The 16,374-nt window shown below is 43.8% G+C and overlaps 2 protein-coding genes across 3 annotated transcripts in view; both read left to right on the forward strand.

Annotated features, from left to right (window-relative positions):
• The first annotated feature begins 2,210 nt into the window (after positions 1-2,210).
• On the forward strand, positions 2,211-8,884 carry LOC101790579 (uncharacterized). The gene is made up of 3 exons (XM_027455330.3): positions 2,211-2,373; positions 2,756-3,370; positions 4,173-8,884. The coding sequence occupies exons 1-3, from the start codon at positions 2,229-2,231 to the stop codon at positions 6,773-6,775; spliced, it is 3,363 nt and encodes a 1,120-aa protein (XP_027311131.3). The 5' UTR covers positions 2,211-2,228; the 3' UTR covers positions 6,776-8,884.
• A 1,843-nt stretch (positions 8,885-10,727) lies between these two features.
• CDC5L (cell division cycle 5 like) overlaps positions 10,728-16,374 on the forward strand; it is a 34,347-nt gene continuing 28,700 nt past the window's right edge. The window contains exons 1-4 of one of the 2 annotated variants that reach the window (XM_027455331.3): positions 10,728-10,896; positions 14,312-14,415; positions 15,392-15,553; positions 15,982-16,109. In XM_027455331.3, the coding sequence (XP_027311132.1) occupies positions 10,852-10,896; positions 14,312-14,415; positions 15,392-15,553; positions 15,982-16,109 (439 nt within the window). In that variant the 5' untranslated portion in view covers positions 10,728-10,851. Of the gene's footprint in view, positions 10,897-14,311; positions 14,416-14,786; positions 15,004-15,391; positions 15,554-15,981; positions 16,110-16,374 lie in introns of those variants that run through there. The other variant, XM_027455332.3, reaches the window with a different exon arrangement.

Below are 16,374 nucleotides of genomic sequence, written 5' to 3' on the forward strand. Positions count from 1 at the left end.
TTAATGGATTTCTACTCAGTTTCCCCTTTTTGTTCTCTAATTGCCAGACCATAACTGCTCTTATATTACTTTGCTAGGAACAATTCTCTGACTTTCCCTAGTCTGAAAGTGACTATCTTTTATCCCTACATATTCAGGCTTTTTGCTCAACTAGGATATTTCAAGCTTGATTTTATTTATTTATTTTTGTTTTGTGTCAAGCTCCAAAATTTCTGAAATTACTCCAGAAGCAGTTGATGTCCATGGCCCAATGACAATCTGAAAATGCCTCCAGCTGACCATATTTGTCTTGAGGTTTTAAACAGTACATTTTAATGCCTAGGAAGAGACTTGTAGTTGCCACCTGCCAGCATTTACAAACGTCAGGTTGGGCCGGTACCTGTGTGAGTGCTAACAACACACAGCCACTCCTAGAAATGGAAGCAGGAGCAGGAAATAGGAGGTGGCGAATGCAACCTATAGTGCAATAATAATGTTTAGACAGCAGAAGCATTCAGTCTGCTGCAATTAGACAGTGCTCTGCAAAGCAAGATACTATGCAAACAGATAAAAATGCAGAGGGCCACATGTATCCCACCTCCTCTTTGTTTAAAAAAAAAAAAGAATTGAAACGGGTATCAATCTCCCTTCAGGGAGAATATATGAGCCAGAGTATTCCCAGTTAAGTTTTTTTTTTTTTTTTTCCTCATTTTCTTTATTTCCTCAGATGCAGACCCAGGTTACAAGAAGCATCAGCTGTCTGTGTTGTGACAAGTATCCCTTTCGGCTGTTAACCGCTGTGCTTTTAAAATGCAAGCTTGGGATAAGCTCAGGAAAAACGATTCAGCAAACATCTGAGACACACAAATCTCTGAGATATCAGTGTACCTACACATCACTGAGAATTCAGACACGACTCATAGCCCCAAAAGTAATCCTATTCACAGTGGATCTCCTGCAGGTTAGTCTCTTTTTCACAGCTGGGGTTTGTGCATTTTGAGACAGCTGTGGATGGGAAGAGCAAGTGTGTGGGTTATTACCTCTTAGCTTTGATAATCACAACTGATGAGATGTATTTTTCCTCACTTTTTATTTGAAATTCAGATCTTATTTGCCTCCCTTTCCACAGGACTGGCTAAATGGGGACAAGATTATTTGCTATCTCTCATGTGTTTTCATTTTGTTTTTTCGTTGCAGAGCCTTAGACTGAACTCGTGGCCGCAGAGCCCTCTTGTGGCGATTCAGCCAGTTCTGGCGGGAAGACTGGTAATATTTTTTTTGTTTGTTTTCCCCCCATAGGAAGAACAGAAGGTTGTCCTATGGATTGCTGTGACGGGCAAAAGTCCAGGCAAGACATCCAGCCCATGCTGGCAGCTGTTTCTCACAAATCTTCTAACTGTGTACAAGATTCATTACACAATATTCCTCTCACCTTTGCCTAATTCGGAGTTTTCTTTATTTATTATTATTTATTTATTTATTTATTTATTTATTTATTTATTGACAGAGCCCAGAGGCTCTGTCAAAAATAGAGGCTCTGTCGCTCCTATTTGAAAATATCACCATGCCACCTGCACCGCACAGACTGAATTTACGGGTTGGAATATTGCCTACAACGGCTGGCGAAAGGCAGGTATTTCAGCCGTTTGTTGTTAACTGAGCTGGAGTTTCACCTCACCATCTGTTAACAGGAGGCTGCAGCCCTGCCTTCAGGACAAGCCACCTTGTTTTTAAGTGTGGGCTTCTGGAATAAAAGCTACCAGCTTGTACAGGAAAACCAGTCTGCATGGTTATGTACCCGTTAGCATGCACAAGGGACTGAGGGTTTGCTGCCAGCAGCACCTGAGAGCTCATGGGATCAGTTGATACGTTATCGTGATATATGTATATTAATATGTTTTTAGGGTAAATGTGACTGATTTCACTACTGAACTGCTTTTTAACTCGATTTATTTCCTTCGCTGCCTTTTAAACAGAACGGACGGGGGTAGATGTTACAAAACATTCGAGCTCCCCGCGGGCAGGGACTGCCCAGCACCAATCCCCTCAGGCAGCCATTTTGGTGCCGGGGCGCAGCCCCCTCAGGGAGGCGGGCAGCCCGCCAGAATCAGGCCCCGCCCCCAAACCAAAGCCACGCCCCCATCCCGCGCCTCTCTCCTGAGGCCACGCCCCCACGCGGCTCCCTCCAATCAGCCGACGCCACCCCCCACCTCCTCCCCCTCCCCTCCCAGGAACTGCGCACTGTGCGCATGCGCAGTGGGGCCGTAATGGAGGTGGAGCGGGGCTTGCTCGTTGGCATCGCGGGGCGGGCTGCGCCCGGGCTGGGCCCGGGGATGGCGGCGGAGGAGCCGGTGGGGCTGGGCCCGGAGGGACTCGGTCCGGCGGTGGAGAGCGGTACGTGCTGTGTAAGGGGGTGCGGAGCGGCTGGCGAGGCGGGGCGGGCCGCGCTGGGCTGAGGGGACGGGAGACGGGGGGACAGAATATGGCGGCGGAACGGGAGTGCGCATGCGCAGCGCGGTGCTGTGGGTCTGTCAGGAGCAAACTGCCCCAGCACGGGTCCCCCACAGCTCCCCCCAGCCCCCTGCTCCTGCGTGGGCTCCTCTCCACGGGCTGCAGCTCCGGCCCGGGGCCTGCTCCTGCGGGGGCTCTCCATGGGCCGCAGCCTCCTCCAGGCCACATCCACCTGCTCCCCCGGGGGCTCCTCCATGGACTGCAGCGTGGAGATCTGCGCCGTCAAAGTTGTTTGCTTCTTAACGCCGTGTGTTTTTCTTCTCAGAGTCGGATGTCTTTGAAATCATGCTCCCGATAACAATCTTAGTGCTGAGCGATGAGGATTGTCTCTATAATGAGGCTGAGGAGCAAGCAGTGACTGTTCCTGAGCTAAAGCAGGAGGCAGGCTTCAGTACCAACGTTCTCCTAAAAAGCGACCCAGCGCCTTCAGGTGCCAGTAGTGGTTTAAGCATTTTGGAAGGAAAAGAGATTGCTGCAAATAAGGATAATTGTATGGAATACCCTGAAGAAAAATGGATTGATGAGAGTTTGTGTAATGAGTTGACGTTATCCCGAAGTGATCAGTGTGACACAAGCAAAGATAAGTGCAATCGGAATGTATTGCCGACGTCACCTCGCAAAGCAGACCTTAATGAGATAAATGAAACCAGTGATCGGAAAGAAGGTGTTGATAATGATGCTTGTCAGAAGATTCCTCTCTTTTTGGCAGCTGACAGTGAGGGTGGAGATGTGACTGTAAACACCTGTGAACAGTTGGCATTAGCAGCAGTGTGCAGAGATGAAGAAGAACGTGCTGATGTTGCAAATGTTCTTTCTGCTGGAACCCAAGAGAAACAACTGGAAATCCTCACGGAGATGGAGGCAACTGTTAAAGTAGAAGGTAACTGGTTAATAAGATTAGTGCGGGGGTTGAAGAAATCCAGTAAATCTCAATCCTGAAATGGGTGGGAAAACAGGAATAATTCAAAATAATTTATTTTAGATTAATCATTCTAATATAGATTTCTATCATATGCAGCAGGAAAAGACGAGTATGCATGGTTCTTTTATGGACGACTGATGTGAAAAATAGTGGAACGAAATTCGTACTGTTATAATCTGCCACACTTTGTGAAAGGGCTGCCTGAGACAAAAGGGGGGAAAAGATCTGAAAGTATAAATTTGGGGTACTTCTCATTTTCCTGTCAGGTACTAGAAAAGGCATAAAGAAATAGCAGGACTACTTGTACTCCTGACAGACAGGATAGCAAAAGGAGCATCATGTGTGCACCGTGCAAACGGCTATTTGAAGAACTGAGCCCTAGTGCAGTTGAGTGGCAGCACTTCGACAGCAATTCTGGCATAAGGCTCTGCAAAAAGTCTGCGTAGATTACGTTTGTCTTGTGAAATTCAGAGCTCTGAGAAGACAAAAGAGTGAAAAGATGAAGTGAAAGAAGGATTTCCTTCGAGTAAGAATCCAACAAGTATTTCTTCTCTTCAAACATGATTTAAATATTGGAGGAAGGCTGTGGGCAAGTGGGGAGAGACATTAGGAGGGAAGTAGAGATAGGAAAATGAAGGTGAACAGCGTGCGTGTATAGCAAGGTGATATACATTCGGCTATTTGGGATTATTGCTACCAATTAATTCTGAACATCGGTTGTTGTATGACATGTCATGCGTATGACTTTTTATCCCCATAGATACTGATTCTTCATTCAATGGAAGTAATGAAGCTAACAACAAAGCAAGTAAGAGAAGTAAATTTGAAGCCCCGAGTTCAGTTTTGGAACATATCTTGAAAGAAGAAACGGAACCTACCCAGAGTCATCCTGCTCTGTTTGCTAATAGATATTCCCCTACTTCAGAAGAATTGGTGAAAGATTTAGGGGACTTGGAGATGAATGCCTCTATTTCTGATGAATCAAATGTGACCGAAGAGCATGTTTATAAGTCATTAACACCATTTTCTAAAAAAAGACATCAGCAACAATATATTGTTTCTCCTCATGAAAACCCAAATGAAGTACAGGGCCAGCAAGAAGGTTTAGCATGGCCCAGTATGAACATCAAACCTTTTTCTAAAGCATCTTGTTCTATAAATAAGCATGAAAAAATAAATTTTAAATGCAGGTTTTGTAGTTCTGTATATACTTGTGCTGCACTTCTGAAGAGACACATTCATTCAGCTCATAAAGATAAAAAAAATCATAAATGCTGCTTTTGTAAAAGGACCTTTTTCTTTTCTGTCAACCTGAAGAACCACATTAAGTTTCATAAGAAAATGAATAGGTTGCAAAAGGCAAGAAAAAATAGAATGAATGCTAGAAAAGTTAGACAAAGAAGAACTGAAGAACGAAAATCAGAGACCAAGAAAAAAGAAAGCAAATATGAGAAGTTTTTCATCAAAATTGAAAGGGACTTTACGTCTCTGGGCGTTCCAGTTATTTTTTCCTGCAGACTTTGTCTTTTTGGTTCATCAAATCCCAGGATTTTTATTCATCACATGAAGGGGCATCAAGAGAGACCACCTTACCAGTGTCCCCAGTGCGATTACACCTGCATTAGCTTATCCTACATGTTAAATCACATGTACTGGCACGCTGGCTATGAGCTGTACAAATGCAGGTTCTGTACCTTTTTTTCATTGTATTTTGCAAGCATGGTGAGGCACAGCTATATACATACAGGGGCTAAACCGTACTCCTGCGAGTTCTGCCAGTCAGCATTCACAAGCACCAGCGGGTTAAAGAGGCACAGAAGATTGCACGCAGGCGAAGGAACATGCCAAGGGCCACAGCTCGGCTTTGTACATGAAAGAAAGAGAAGTCGAAGACCTTCAAAGAGTTACACGTGTGATGAGTGTAACATTGTGTTTTACACGAGAAGACATCTCAGCTTTCATAAGAAATTTCACAAACAGTTTAAGGTGACCGATAGTGGTTATACGAATCAGAGCAATGAATATAAAAGCGAAGTGTTTGAATTTGACAGCGATTCCCAGGACTGTGCTTCTGAGAAAGATAATAGTCTCACTGGGGGAATGTGTAAAATGCTGGCTTCAGAAGTAGACTTTGAGCAGGCAGATGATGTGCAGGAGGATAAGAAAATGTACTCTGGAAACATATTTCCTGAAAGCAGCTATGGAAGCAACACTTTACCTGTTTTTGGGAGTAGATCAGAAGTTCTGGATTCATACAAAATGGACACTGTAGTGTGCAAAGAAGACCCTCTGTTCAACCCTGATTACTCTCAGTGGCAATTCAAAGATGATGATTGGCAACCTGAAGATGGTGAAGATGCTGCATATTATACATCTGAGGATATGTGGCCTTCCAGGTTGTCTACGTTTAAAACGTACCAGTGCCAATTCTGTGATTATGCTACTGCTGTTCATAGCAACTTTAAGCTGCACCTCAAAACGCACACAGATAGAGGACCATTTGTGTGCCAAGAATGCAAAAAGACATTTAAAACTTCAAACCATTTGCAGAGACACAGGCTTCTCCATGTAGAGAATCAGTATGAATTTGGCCGTTGCCTCTACATGGATAGCCGTTTAGAGGAGAATCTTGGATTGCATCCTGAAATGCACATAGGTCTGTGTCCAGAAAGAAATTTTGGTTCCTTGGAGGGTTCAAGCAGTGTCCATTACATGCTTGGTTCAGAAGTCTATGGAGGACAGACAGCTATCCAGAGGGATGACGGAAATGATTTGCTGGCACAGAGTGAGCCCCGATTCTATCAGTGTGCAGAGTGTGACTATGCCACTTACATTTTAAGCAACCTTAAACTACACGTAAGGACTCACACAGGTGAGAAACCTTACAGCTGCAGCATTTGCCAAAAGGAGTTCCGCACCTCCAGTCACCTGAAGCGACACACAGTGATCCATTTTAATATGGAGCACCTCAAGTGCAGGAAGTGTGACTACTCCACAGACAAATGGCTGTCCTTGAAACGGCACCTGGCTTTGCACTCGGTTAGTGAAAGCTCCTCTGCTGTGTGTCTCTACGAGCAAAAACCTCTCCCTGTCAAAACATACACGTGTGAAGAGTGTGGCTATACCACGGTCCACAACAGCAACTTGAAGCAGCACTTAAGAATTCATACAGGGGAGAAGCCGTTCGAGTGCATGCAGTGTGGCGCCGCTTTCCGCACGTCGAGCCACCTGAAGCGCCACGTGCTGACTCACTTGAAGCTGTACTGCAGAAAGTGTGACTTTTCTACGGTAGATAAAAGAGCTTTCCAAAAGCATGCCAAGGTGCACAAAAAAAAGTACAAGCGTAGCGTTACAGCTCTGTAATGTGGTGCTGTCTGACAAAAAGCTTCTCAAAGAACATAACCAGCAATGTGACCTTGGTAGATAAGCTTGAGATTTGCAAGCTGGCACTCAGGTCTTGAGAACTGTACATGTCTCAGAATTGTTCATTGTTGTACATTCCTCTGCTGTACTTGAAATGCTGGCTGATAACGGGTGCGTGCAGTGTTTTGGTGAAGAGAGGGAAACTCGGGATGCTTCTTTGCTCTAGGTTCTGCTAGGAGCTTTAGTTTCTAGTGTAGGTTGTGCTGAAGAAGATCTTGGAGGTGCCTCTTCATTCCTGGGTAACCTTTATATTCCAAGAGGTCAAAGTTATGGTTTGGCCTATATTTGTCAGTGTAAACAGTTACTTTGCTCCATTTATTTTCTTTAAAAAACAAAACAACCTGTCTAACTGAAAGAATGTTTAAAGGGAGGGATGGAAGTGCACATTATGCTGTATAGTAATAATTTTTCAGTTATGAATCGTCAGTAGGTTTGGAGGCTTACTCCCATCTGCTCTGAGTTTTATTCCCTGCTACCGGATTCTCCTGTAACACCTGCAAGAGAACAAATCAGTGTCTCAAAAAATTACAGGTACATGAATTTAATCTCACTACAGGTTACAGGGATAGGAAGATGTTTTCTGTACATGTGTGTATATGTAAAATATGAAGTAGGCAGCTCATTGAGTCTGCAGTTGCTCCGGGTAATTCTCTGAGTAGTCTCACAGAATTAGTAATACCCGGAATGAGATATTTTATGATACTGAGAATCCTTAAGTTAATCTTCACAAGCTTTATGTAGATGGCTAATATTAGTTCAGTATAAACTGCCTTTGCTTTTCTCAGGCTGGTAGTCAGCTGTGTTCTGTTTCTTAGAATAGATAACATTCTTTTCAAAGAACCTTTCTGGTGACATATTGCAAAAAATACTATTTACGTTGCAAACCTTAGCACCTAGCTTGAACTGTAAAACTTATTTGTTAAAGAGATTTATTGTATATCTGTAATACCACATGTAAGAACTGCTCATGCCAAGCGGCACTTTTATATGTTATGGTGAAGGCTGAGCTGGATGTTTCTTCCACTCTGTGTTCAAATCTAGGCAAATGCTTGTCCTATGGAATTGTATGGTGATAGAAACTTTTGCGCAGACAGCACTGACTGTACGTTCAGTGGGATTTATAAAAGCGCTGTTACCCTCTTGTGTAAGGAAAGAAAATGAATTGCATATTGGGAATTATTGCATAATTCTTAAAATTCATAATTCTTGAATAATTGGGATAATACTTATTTTCCCTAATGCTGCAGCTCAGACCACAGAACAGCAGAGTAAGCTTTCAGTTTAATTTACACGATGTAAACATGAAATTGCCACTGCTATTTTATTTCGCTCAAGTTTATGATTTTCTTTATAAATACAGATAATATATTTAAGAAGCTTTCTGGTGACAGGAAAACAGTTTTTCAGGAGTGGATGGAAGCTCATGAATTGATGCATGTATTTAAGGCCAGACCAACAAAGGTATTTTTTAAGTGATCTAGTTCTCGAGTTTCAGTAGTCAGACAAGTCAGTATCTGTGACTGTGAACCCCAGCGGTTGCAGATGTTTTTACTGTAAGCTGGGAAGTCACTATTTGGAAACGAAAAGGATTCAGGTTTTAAAATGATTGAGCTATCCAGCTGATGCATTTGTGAGAAAGAAAAGCACTATCCTAATATGAATGTTTCTGGGAAATATTAATGGTATCATGCAGGCATGGAAGAACTTTTACCTGGCTTACTGTATGGTTCTGATCACTTGAAAAATTCAAAAGAACACGTGCAAAGAAGAAACAAAAATGGTAAAGAGAATTGCAGCCCATACATTATATGAGATAGGGAAGCTGAATGTGAAGAATAGTTATGAAAAACTATGTTGTACAACAGAGAAGGAGGAGACCGATTTAAGGGTGATAAATTTGCTATAGAAATTTTTCTAAAAAGGGCTCGCTAACAGTAGAAGTTTCTTTTAGTTGCAAGTAAGGAGTAGAAGACATTTTCAGATGGAACTTGAGTTTGTAGAAAATAAATATTCCAGGTGATTGCCTCTAATAAAAGATTCAGTAAAGTATTTCATGACTCCTGAGCTTCCCCTCTGTTCTTGATGCAGTGCACTGGATGTTTGGGCATTGAAAATGATTGTCTGTCAAGTCAGAGGTATTTGAATGCAAAGGCATATTCATTTTAAAATAAGGACATTGGCTGTCCATGTTTGTTTGTTTGTTTGTTTCTTTTAAAATTATTGGTAGCTAAAGGTGTCCTTCTAGACTTTTTTTAAAAAAGAAGCTGAGCCTCTCCTAAAACATCCTGTGAAGTTTTCTATTTGGTCCAAAATATTTGCTTAATTTTCTGGCCCTCCTGGCTGCCAGGACATGCTGCTGGCTCAGATCCAACTTGCTGTCAGCTAGAACCCCCCCAGTCCCTTTCCCCATGCTGCTCCTTCCAGCATGGAGATGCCTTTCCCCATGCTGTCTCTCCTCCCCCAGTCTGTATGTACAACCAGAGCTGCCCTGTTCCAGGAGCAGAATCTGGCCCTTGCTGTGGTTGAACTTCATGCAGTTGGTGATTGCCCAGCTCTAATTTGTCAAGATCTCTGCAAGGCCTCTCTGCCCCTGGAGAAGTCAACAGCTTCTCCTTATTCAGTATATTCTGCAAAGTTATTTAGTACTTACTCAAGTATTTACTTGACTCCTGAATCCAGGTTATTTATCTAAACATTGAAGAGAATTGGGCATAAAATGGAGACCTGGGGAACCCACTAGTGACTGATAAAACTCCATTTACTACAACCCTTGGGATACTGGAACTTCCTTCAGCTGCTCATGCAAGCAGTGGTAACTGCAATCTAGTAAAGAAACCATCCTTCTCCGTGGACTTCTTGGTAAAGCCATTTTTACAATGTCTGAGCTAATATAAGCCCTTCTGGAGGGTTTGAAAGCCTTTGTAGCCAGGATAGAAGGATATCTAGAAGGATAATGTAGCACCCACCTAGAACCAACACCACTTTGCATACGTTTTACTCTGTTTTTAATAATTTCCTTTGTGTGGGGATTTATTGACAAAATTCGGGGAAGAAGGTGGCAAGAACACCTGCTAAGGAGCATGAGGAAAGAAGTATAGTTCTGAAACTGTGAGGGCAGACAGCAGGGACTGCCCTGACATTGGCAGGATGGACGCTTTGTCCATGACACATTTTCCACACAAAATTCACACATTTGGGGCGGTAGTAGAAGGTTGAAAGGCTGACAGGGAGAAGAGAAGTGAGGGACGTGGGGCTTGGTCCCCCTGTTGCAGGGGGAGGGGGCTGTAGGGGTTACTTTGGGGTCAGAAACTGATGTGGATGAAGTGGTTTGGTTACAAAACCTTGAGTGAAGGAGGATGGCAGATTTAACGGCAGTTAAAATCTGGATGTCACCATGCCTTGCTATCTCAATTTTTGTTTCAGTTACAGTGTGTCAATGTAAATAGCGGTTGTTTTGGTTTGGTTTTGAGTTTATTTTTTTTTTCTAATTGCTCCTACACCATGAACGTCGGTGAAACCTGGCCACCTGCTGCCTCCTCCTCTTCCCCCCCTTCTTATCCCTTCGGGAATTTGACACAACTTAAGGAATTTGAGAGCTCCTTTAAGAGCTGACGACCTCCCTGTACGCGTTTTTTAAAAATTATTATTTATTATTTATTTAGCAGAGGAGAAAGAAATGGCAAGAGAAAGCAGAAACCGCCCCGACGAGCTGAGGGCTGAGGCACTCCAATCCCTCCCGCCTTCCACTCCCCTCAGGGCCGCCACAGCGCAGTCCCCCGCGGGGGGGGCGGGCACCGCTGTGCGCATGCGCCGAGCGCCAACTCCCGCTCCCCCTCCCGCCACTGTGCGCATGCGCAAGCCCCTCCGCCGCGCAGCCCCCGCCCTCCCCGCTCCGCGCATGCGCAGAAGGCGAGCGGCGCCTGCGCTGGGTGCAGGCCCGGCCCCGCCGCAGCCGCTGCTGCCCTCCCGCCGCTCGTTTCTCCGCTAAGCCCCTCGGGCCCCTCTTCGCCGCCAAGATGCCGCGGATTATGATCAAGGGCGGCGTGTGGCGGAACACCGAGGTAGGGCCCGGTTTGCTTTAACCCCCCCCAGTCCTCCCTGTGCCCCCCTCACGGCTCAGCCCTCAGCGGTGTGGGGGAGGGGCTGCGCGGCAGCACTGCGCAGGCGCGGGCGGAGGGGCGGGGGGGGGGGTGGTCACGTGGTGCGGAACATGGCGCCTGGGGGGGGGGGCGGCTGCTGGGGTGTCCCCAGAGAGCAGAGCTCAGCGCCTGCCCCTCCGCTCCCCTCCTGAGGGAGCTGCAGGCCGCCATGAGGCCTCCCCTCGGCCTGCTCTGCTCTGGGCTGAACAAACCAAGGCACCTCAGCTGCTCCTCACATGCCTTTTCCTCCAGACCCTTCACCACCTTCGTAGCCCTCCTGTGGGCAGCCCAAAGGCTGCGTGCTGGGGAGCGGAGGAAGCTCAGCCGTGCGTAGGCTCGCCTCTGCCCCACAGATGAACCACCCCCGCAGTAGCTAAGGGATATGTGTGAGCTGTGTTGTCTTCAGAGATCACGGAATGGCCAATGTTGGAGAGGAACCTCCTGAGGTTCAGTAAGGGCAAGTGCAGGGTCCTGCACATGGGGAGGAACAACCCAGTGCAGACTGGGTGCTGACCTGCTGGAGAGCAGCCCTGCAGAGAGGGCCTTGGGAGTCCTAGTGGACAAGTTAACCATAAGTCAGCAGTGTGCCCTTGTTGCTAAGAAGGCCAGTGGGATCCCCGTCAGGAGTAGTGTGGACAGCAGGTCAAGGGAGGTGATCCTCCACCTCTACTAAGCACTGGTGAGGCCACACCTGGAGTGTTGTGTGCAGTTCTGGGCTCCCCTGTACAAGGGGAATGTAGAACAGGGTCCACCATAAAGCTACAAAGACGATTAAAGGATTGGAGCATCTATACTATGAGGAAAGACTAAGTGAGCTGCACCTGTTTAGCTTAGCAGAGATTGAGAGGGGATCCTATCAACCTCTATAAATACCTGAGGGGACCATGTAAGGAGGATGGGTCCCAACTCTTCTTAGTGCTGTCCAGTGATAGGATAAAGGATAATGGATATACATGTAAATACAAGGGGTAATGTGTGTAACATGCTCTAGGTAACCCTGTTTGAGGGTGTGTGTGTGTGTACTAAATGATCTATGGAGGTCTCTTCCAACCTTGGCCATTCTGTGACCTCTGAAGATCACCTAGTTCAACCCCCTGCCAAGCAGGGTCACCCTGAGCACATTGCGCAGGATGGCATCCAGGTGGGTTTTGAATATCTCCAGAGAAGGAGACTCCACAACCTCTCAGGGCAACCTGTCTCAGTGCTTCATCAGCCTCACAGTAATGAAGTGTCCCCTCATATTGAGACGAAACCTCCTGTGCTTCAGTTTGTGCCTGTTGCCTCTTGTCCTGTCACTGAACGCTACTACAAGAGATTACAACTGAGAAGAGACCGGCACCATCCTCTCAACACCCTCCCCTCAGATATTTATACACAATGATGAGGTCTCCCTTCAGTCTTCTATTTTCCTAGGCCCATTTACTGGGCCTGTTTAGCCTGGAAAGATGGTCCTAGAGCATGTTCTGTACTGCACAGGGAGGGGTTTTGTTCCCTGGGAAAGCAAGGGCATGGGAATCTCTTCCCCATGAAGACCCCTTCAGATGGAATTGGTGCGGACGTGTACGGGATCGTCATCTGCAGCCCTGAGTGTCTTGTACACAGGAATCTGTGTCTCCTTCAGGAAAATGAAAAACAGCAAAATACCCTCCAAAATCAACAAAACTCTCTCCCATTTTTGACATCACTTGCTTTCAGAACTGCAAGTGATAGTGTAAGGAAATAATAACAAAAAATAAAGACTTTGAAATGTATTTATTAGATGGCATGTTCAAAAGGAGGTACCCTGCACTGTAAAATCCAGAACTATGCCACTGTGTACTCTGAACACTTGACATGCACATAGTTTCAGAAAGCAGTGAGAAAAATTAACAGAAAATAACTATATTATGTACTTTATGTGCCTTGAAGCCCTTGTGCTGTACCAGCTCTGTGTCAGGAGGCTGCTGCACTGGAGGCTGACAGAGGACAGGAATAGTCGTATGCACTTACCCTGGGCTTAAATTCAGCCATTATTGACTAATTGTGGTGTTATAAAGAGAAACAGATCATCATTTCACCCGTTTTTTATTTATCAGAGGTGAAATAGCTCATTTTAGTGTTTATTTTTTTAAATTAATATTTCAATTATATGTACAGCATTATGGATATTCAGAGTGGGAGCAGTGGGTACCAGGTCATCAGGACAGTGACTGATTGCCTGCAAAAAGCCTGCTAATGTCATCGGTGTGGCTGCAGCATGGCACAAGACACCATGTAAAATTCAAAAAACAAGAGAGGATTTAGAGACATTTTGGTAATTTTGAGCTTTTCATAGAAATGACCTGAATTGTTTCGGGTAGCAGCTAAAGCCAGAGCTCCTCATCTATTTACAGCTGCTGTGTGCTCTGAGAGCTGTCTGTGCTGGACAGAGGATCTGTCCCTGATGGCTCGCATCTGCATTGTGCAGCTGAACAGATTCAGAACACAACTGAGTACAGAAGAGAAACATCTGTGGTGAACAAGGCTATAAGAACAGCTTTGAGGCATTTAAAATTCTGCTTTCTGACCTTTGAAGACATCAAAAATTGTGAATCTGCTTATCTGGGGAAAGGGAGAGAGAGACTTCTGGAATATAAAACAGCTACCCAACGCTGTGAAATCCAGAACTGTGCCAGCAGCTTGTTGGATGTGAGCAGCCTGGCTCCCAGGCTGAATCCATTTATTTTTCCCCAGAAGTTTATGGGCTTCAGGATCAGCACTTGTGGGTGTAACACTCTAAACAGTGAAGTGATGTATTTTAAGATTTACTTGGAAAAGAGAAACTTAGTACAAGGTTCCTTCATTTTCATGAAGCATATCTATACATAACAGCATATTCAATTGATAGATTCCATTTGCATTAACCTGTGCAAAAAAAAAGAGGACAAGGTAATTTTATGATGTTATTTAAAAAAAGTCACCTAAAGGTATCTGTTTTTTTTCCCAAATGTTGTGCGATCACCAAAAGGACAAACACTTCTCTACCTCTGTATTGCTGTTCTCAAGGAAGAAATGCAGAACCTTTAAAAAAAAGTGCATAAAGAGAGCACTGAAACTAATCATTTTGGAACTCTGTCAGGCCTGTGAAGTAGGCCCAGTAATCATCTCTTGTCTTTTTCATCCCTTGTATTGATTTCTGCGGCCTTTGGAATGCAAATCCTCATTCATCTGGAGAGTAGAATGTGGAAAAGCAGCAGCGGTGCTGTTTGCACTGGCTCAGCCAACTGCATGAAACCCACTGTGTTGGCTGCTTCAGCTCAGCCTTGCTGCTTTGTGAGTGCTCACGATCCATGACAATATAAATTGTTTTTGTTTTAAGGATGAAATTCTGAAAGCAGCTGTGATGAAATATGGCAAAAACCAGTGGTCTCGTATTGCTTCCTTATTGCACAGGAAATCAGCAAAGCAGTGCAAAGCCAGATGGTAAGTGACAAATGCCATTACTCAGAATGTGAGGTTCGTAATTAGTGGCAATTTAGAAGCTACTGCAGATGAATTTATGTCCACAATAGAACAATAGTTTAAGATTGTTTGATTCTGTTATTGTAGATATTACAAATTGCTGTTGATTAACAGTAATGGGAACAAAAGTATAAATGTTCACTTCGTCAGTGACTGTCAGCAAATGCAGGATCGTGTTAAGTGTGTACATGATTTCTTTTTCCGTATCACATGTTTTAAATGAAAACGCGTATTTCCAATGAAGTAAAATTAGAATTAGTGGAATATCCTGAATTGGAAGGGACCCACAAGGATCATTGAGTCCAATTGTCAGGTACTAAACTCTCTTTCAGATAATTTTCTGACAACGGCAGTTTTCGCTTGAGGATGAATGTTTAGAAACTGCACTGTGAAATTTCAGTTTATGTCAAAAATCGGAAGCCTAAAACTAATGCAAATAGATGCAGCATGAACCCATTTCAAAATCCAGCTGATCTGCCATAGTCTGAAGTAGTACATGTATTTATTGGAATATTTCTGCATAAATTAACTGTACTGGCACAGTTAAAGGTGAGTGAAAGAGTCATTGAAAGCCATACCAAATGAGCTTATTTCTGATAACTTTGGTTATTGAGATTTTTACCTTTTTCTGAGTTAAATTTCTGTCTCCTTACTTTGCTAGAATAGAACAGGGGAATGGATTAGGAGTCAGTGTCTGTATTAATGGATTAAAAATACATTTTAAAGCTCAAATAGTTTTTTTTTTTAATAAAAATACCGTGTAGTAATATATCCTTTTGTATAGGAAAAAAAAAACACAACATGTCTGAAATATGCATAACAAGATTTTGAAATGTCATTGTGATGATTTGGGGAAAGACTGTTGTGAACTAATTCAAGACAAATCATTGGATAACTTGGAATTGTATCTCATTTTGTTTTTTTCACTTTTGAACAGGTACGAATGGCTAGACCCAAGCATCAAAAAGACAGAGTGGTCACGGGAAGAAGAGGAAAAACTGTTGCACCTGGCCAAGCTAATGCCAACCCAGTGGAGAACTATTGCCCCAATTATTGGGAGAACTGCTGCACAGTGTTTGGAGCACTATGAATTTCTGCTGTGAGTTACAGTGCTTTGCTGGAGGTGCATTACAGGAAAATGTGCAGAGTTTGTTGTATTGATATGTCATTTGCTTCTCCCATGGTGCCGAAGTTGACAGTCCTTTTGTAAGCAAGCCCTTAAGGACTGTTTCTTTTCAATTAGTGTGTCTAACATCAAGAAAGAAGCATCTCAAGTGTTCTTTTTTTTTTTCACGAGGTTTGATTTCTTGTCCTCATTGTTAAAGGTTACCGGAGCCGAATTTTCTAGCATTGGCTTTGTCAGTATTTTATATAATTTTTTATAATTTATATAATTTTATATATAATTACAATACATGGTACAAGCTTAATTTTTCATCTGTTTAGGGGAGATTTAAGAAAGGGTTGCTTTTTATGCACCTGTGGGAATACAAAGCCAGTTCTGACATACATGCAATGTGTTTTTAGGGACAAAGCTGCTCAGAGAGACAATGAGGAAGAAACTGCCGACGATCCTCGGAAACTTAAACCTGGAGAAATTGATCCAAATCCAGAAACCAAACCAGCCAGGCCAGATCCTATCGATATGGATGAAGGCAAGAAGTTGTTCACTGCTTTTGACGGATATCTTCTGTCTTTGGTTTTTCTATTTGCTCAGCTTCTGTACCCTGGGTGTTTTTTGTGCCTTATTTTTAATTCCTCCTTAGAGATATTTTTGTTTCTTTTTCATATGTATTTTATCTTATTTATGTGTCTGGAAAATTGGTTCTAGTTTTTCAATCTTCTCTTTTTGGTAGGCTTCCTGCCTTCCCATTTGTTTTTGTCATTTCTTGCCTCAACTTCCTCTTTGTTGCTTTAATG

The sequence above is a fragment of the Anas platyrhynchos genome, chromosome 3 (assembly GCF_047663525.1).
Source record: "Anas platyrhynchos isolate ZD024472 breed Pekin duck chromosome 3, IASCAAS_PekinDuck_T2T, whole genome shotgun sequence".
NCBI classification, from domain to species: Eukaryota; Metazoa; Chordata; class Aves; order Anseriformes; family Anatidae; genus Anas; species Anas platyrhynchos.

Excerpts from the sequence above, each read along its gene's own strand:
- LOC101790579 (XM_027455330.3), top strand. The coding sequence starts at position 2,229 with ATGCGCAGTGGGGCCGTAATGGAGGTGGAGCGGGGCTTGCTCGTTGGC. Across the intron at positions 2,374-2,755 it reads CGGTCCGGCGGTGGAGAGCG|AGTCGGATGTCTTTGAAATC; the intron begins GTACGTGCTGTG and ends TTTTCTTCTCAG. Across the intron at positions 3,371-4,172 it reads GGCAACTGTTAAAGTAGAAG|ATACTGATTCTTCATTCAAT; the intron begins GTAACTGGTTAA and ends TTATCCCCATAG.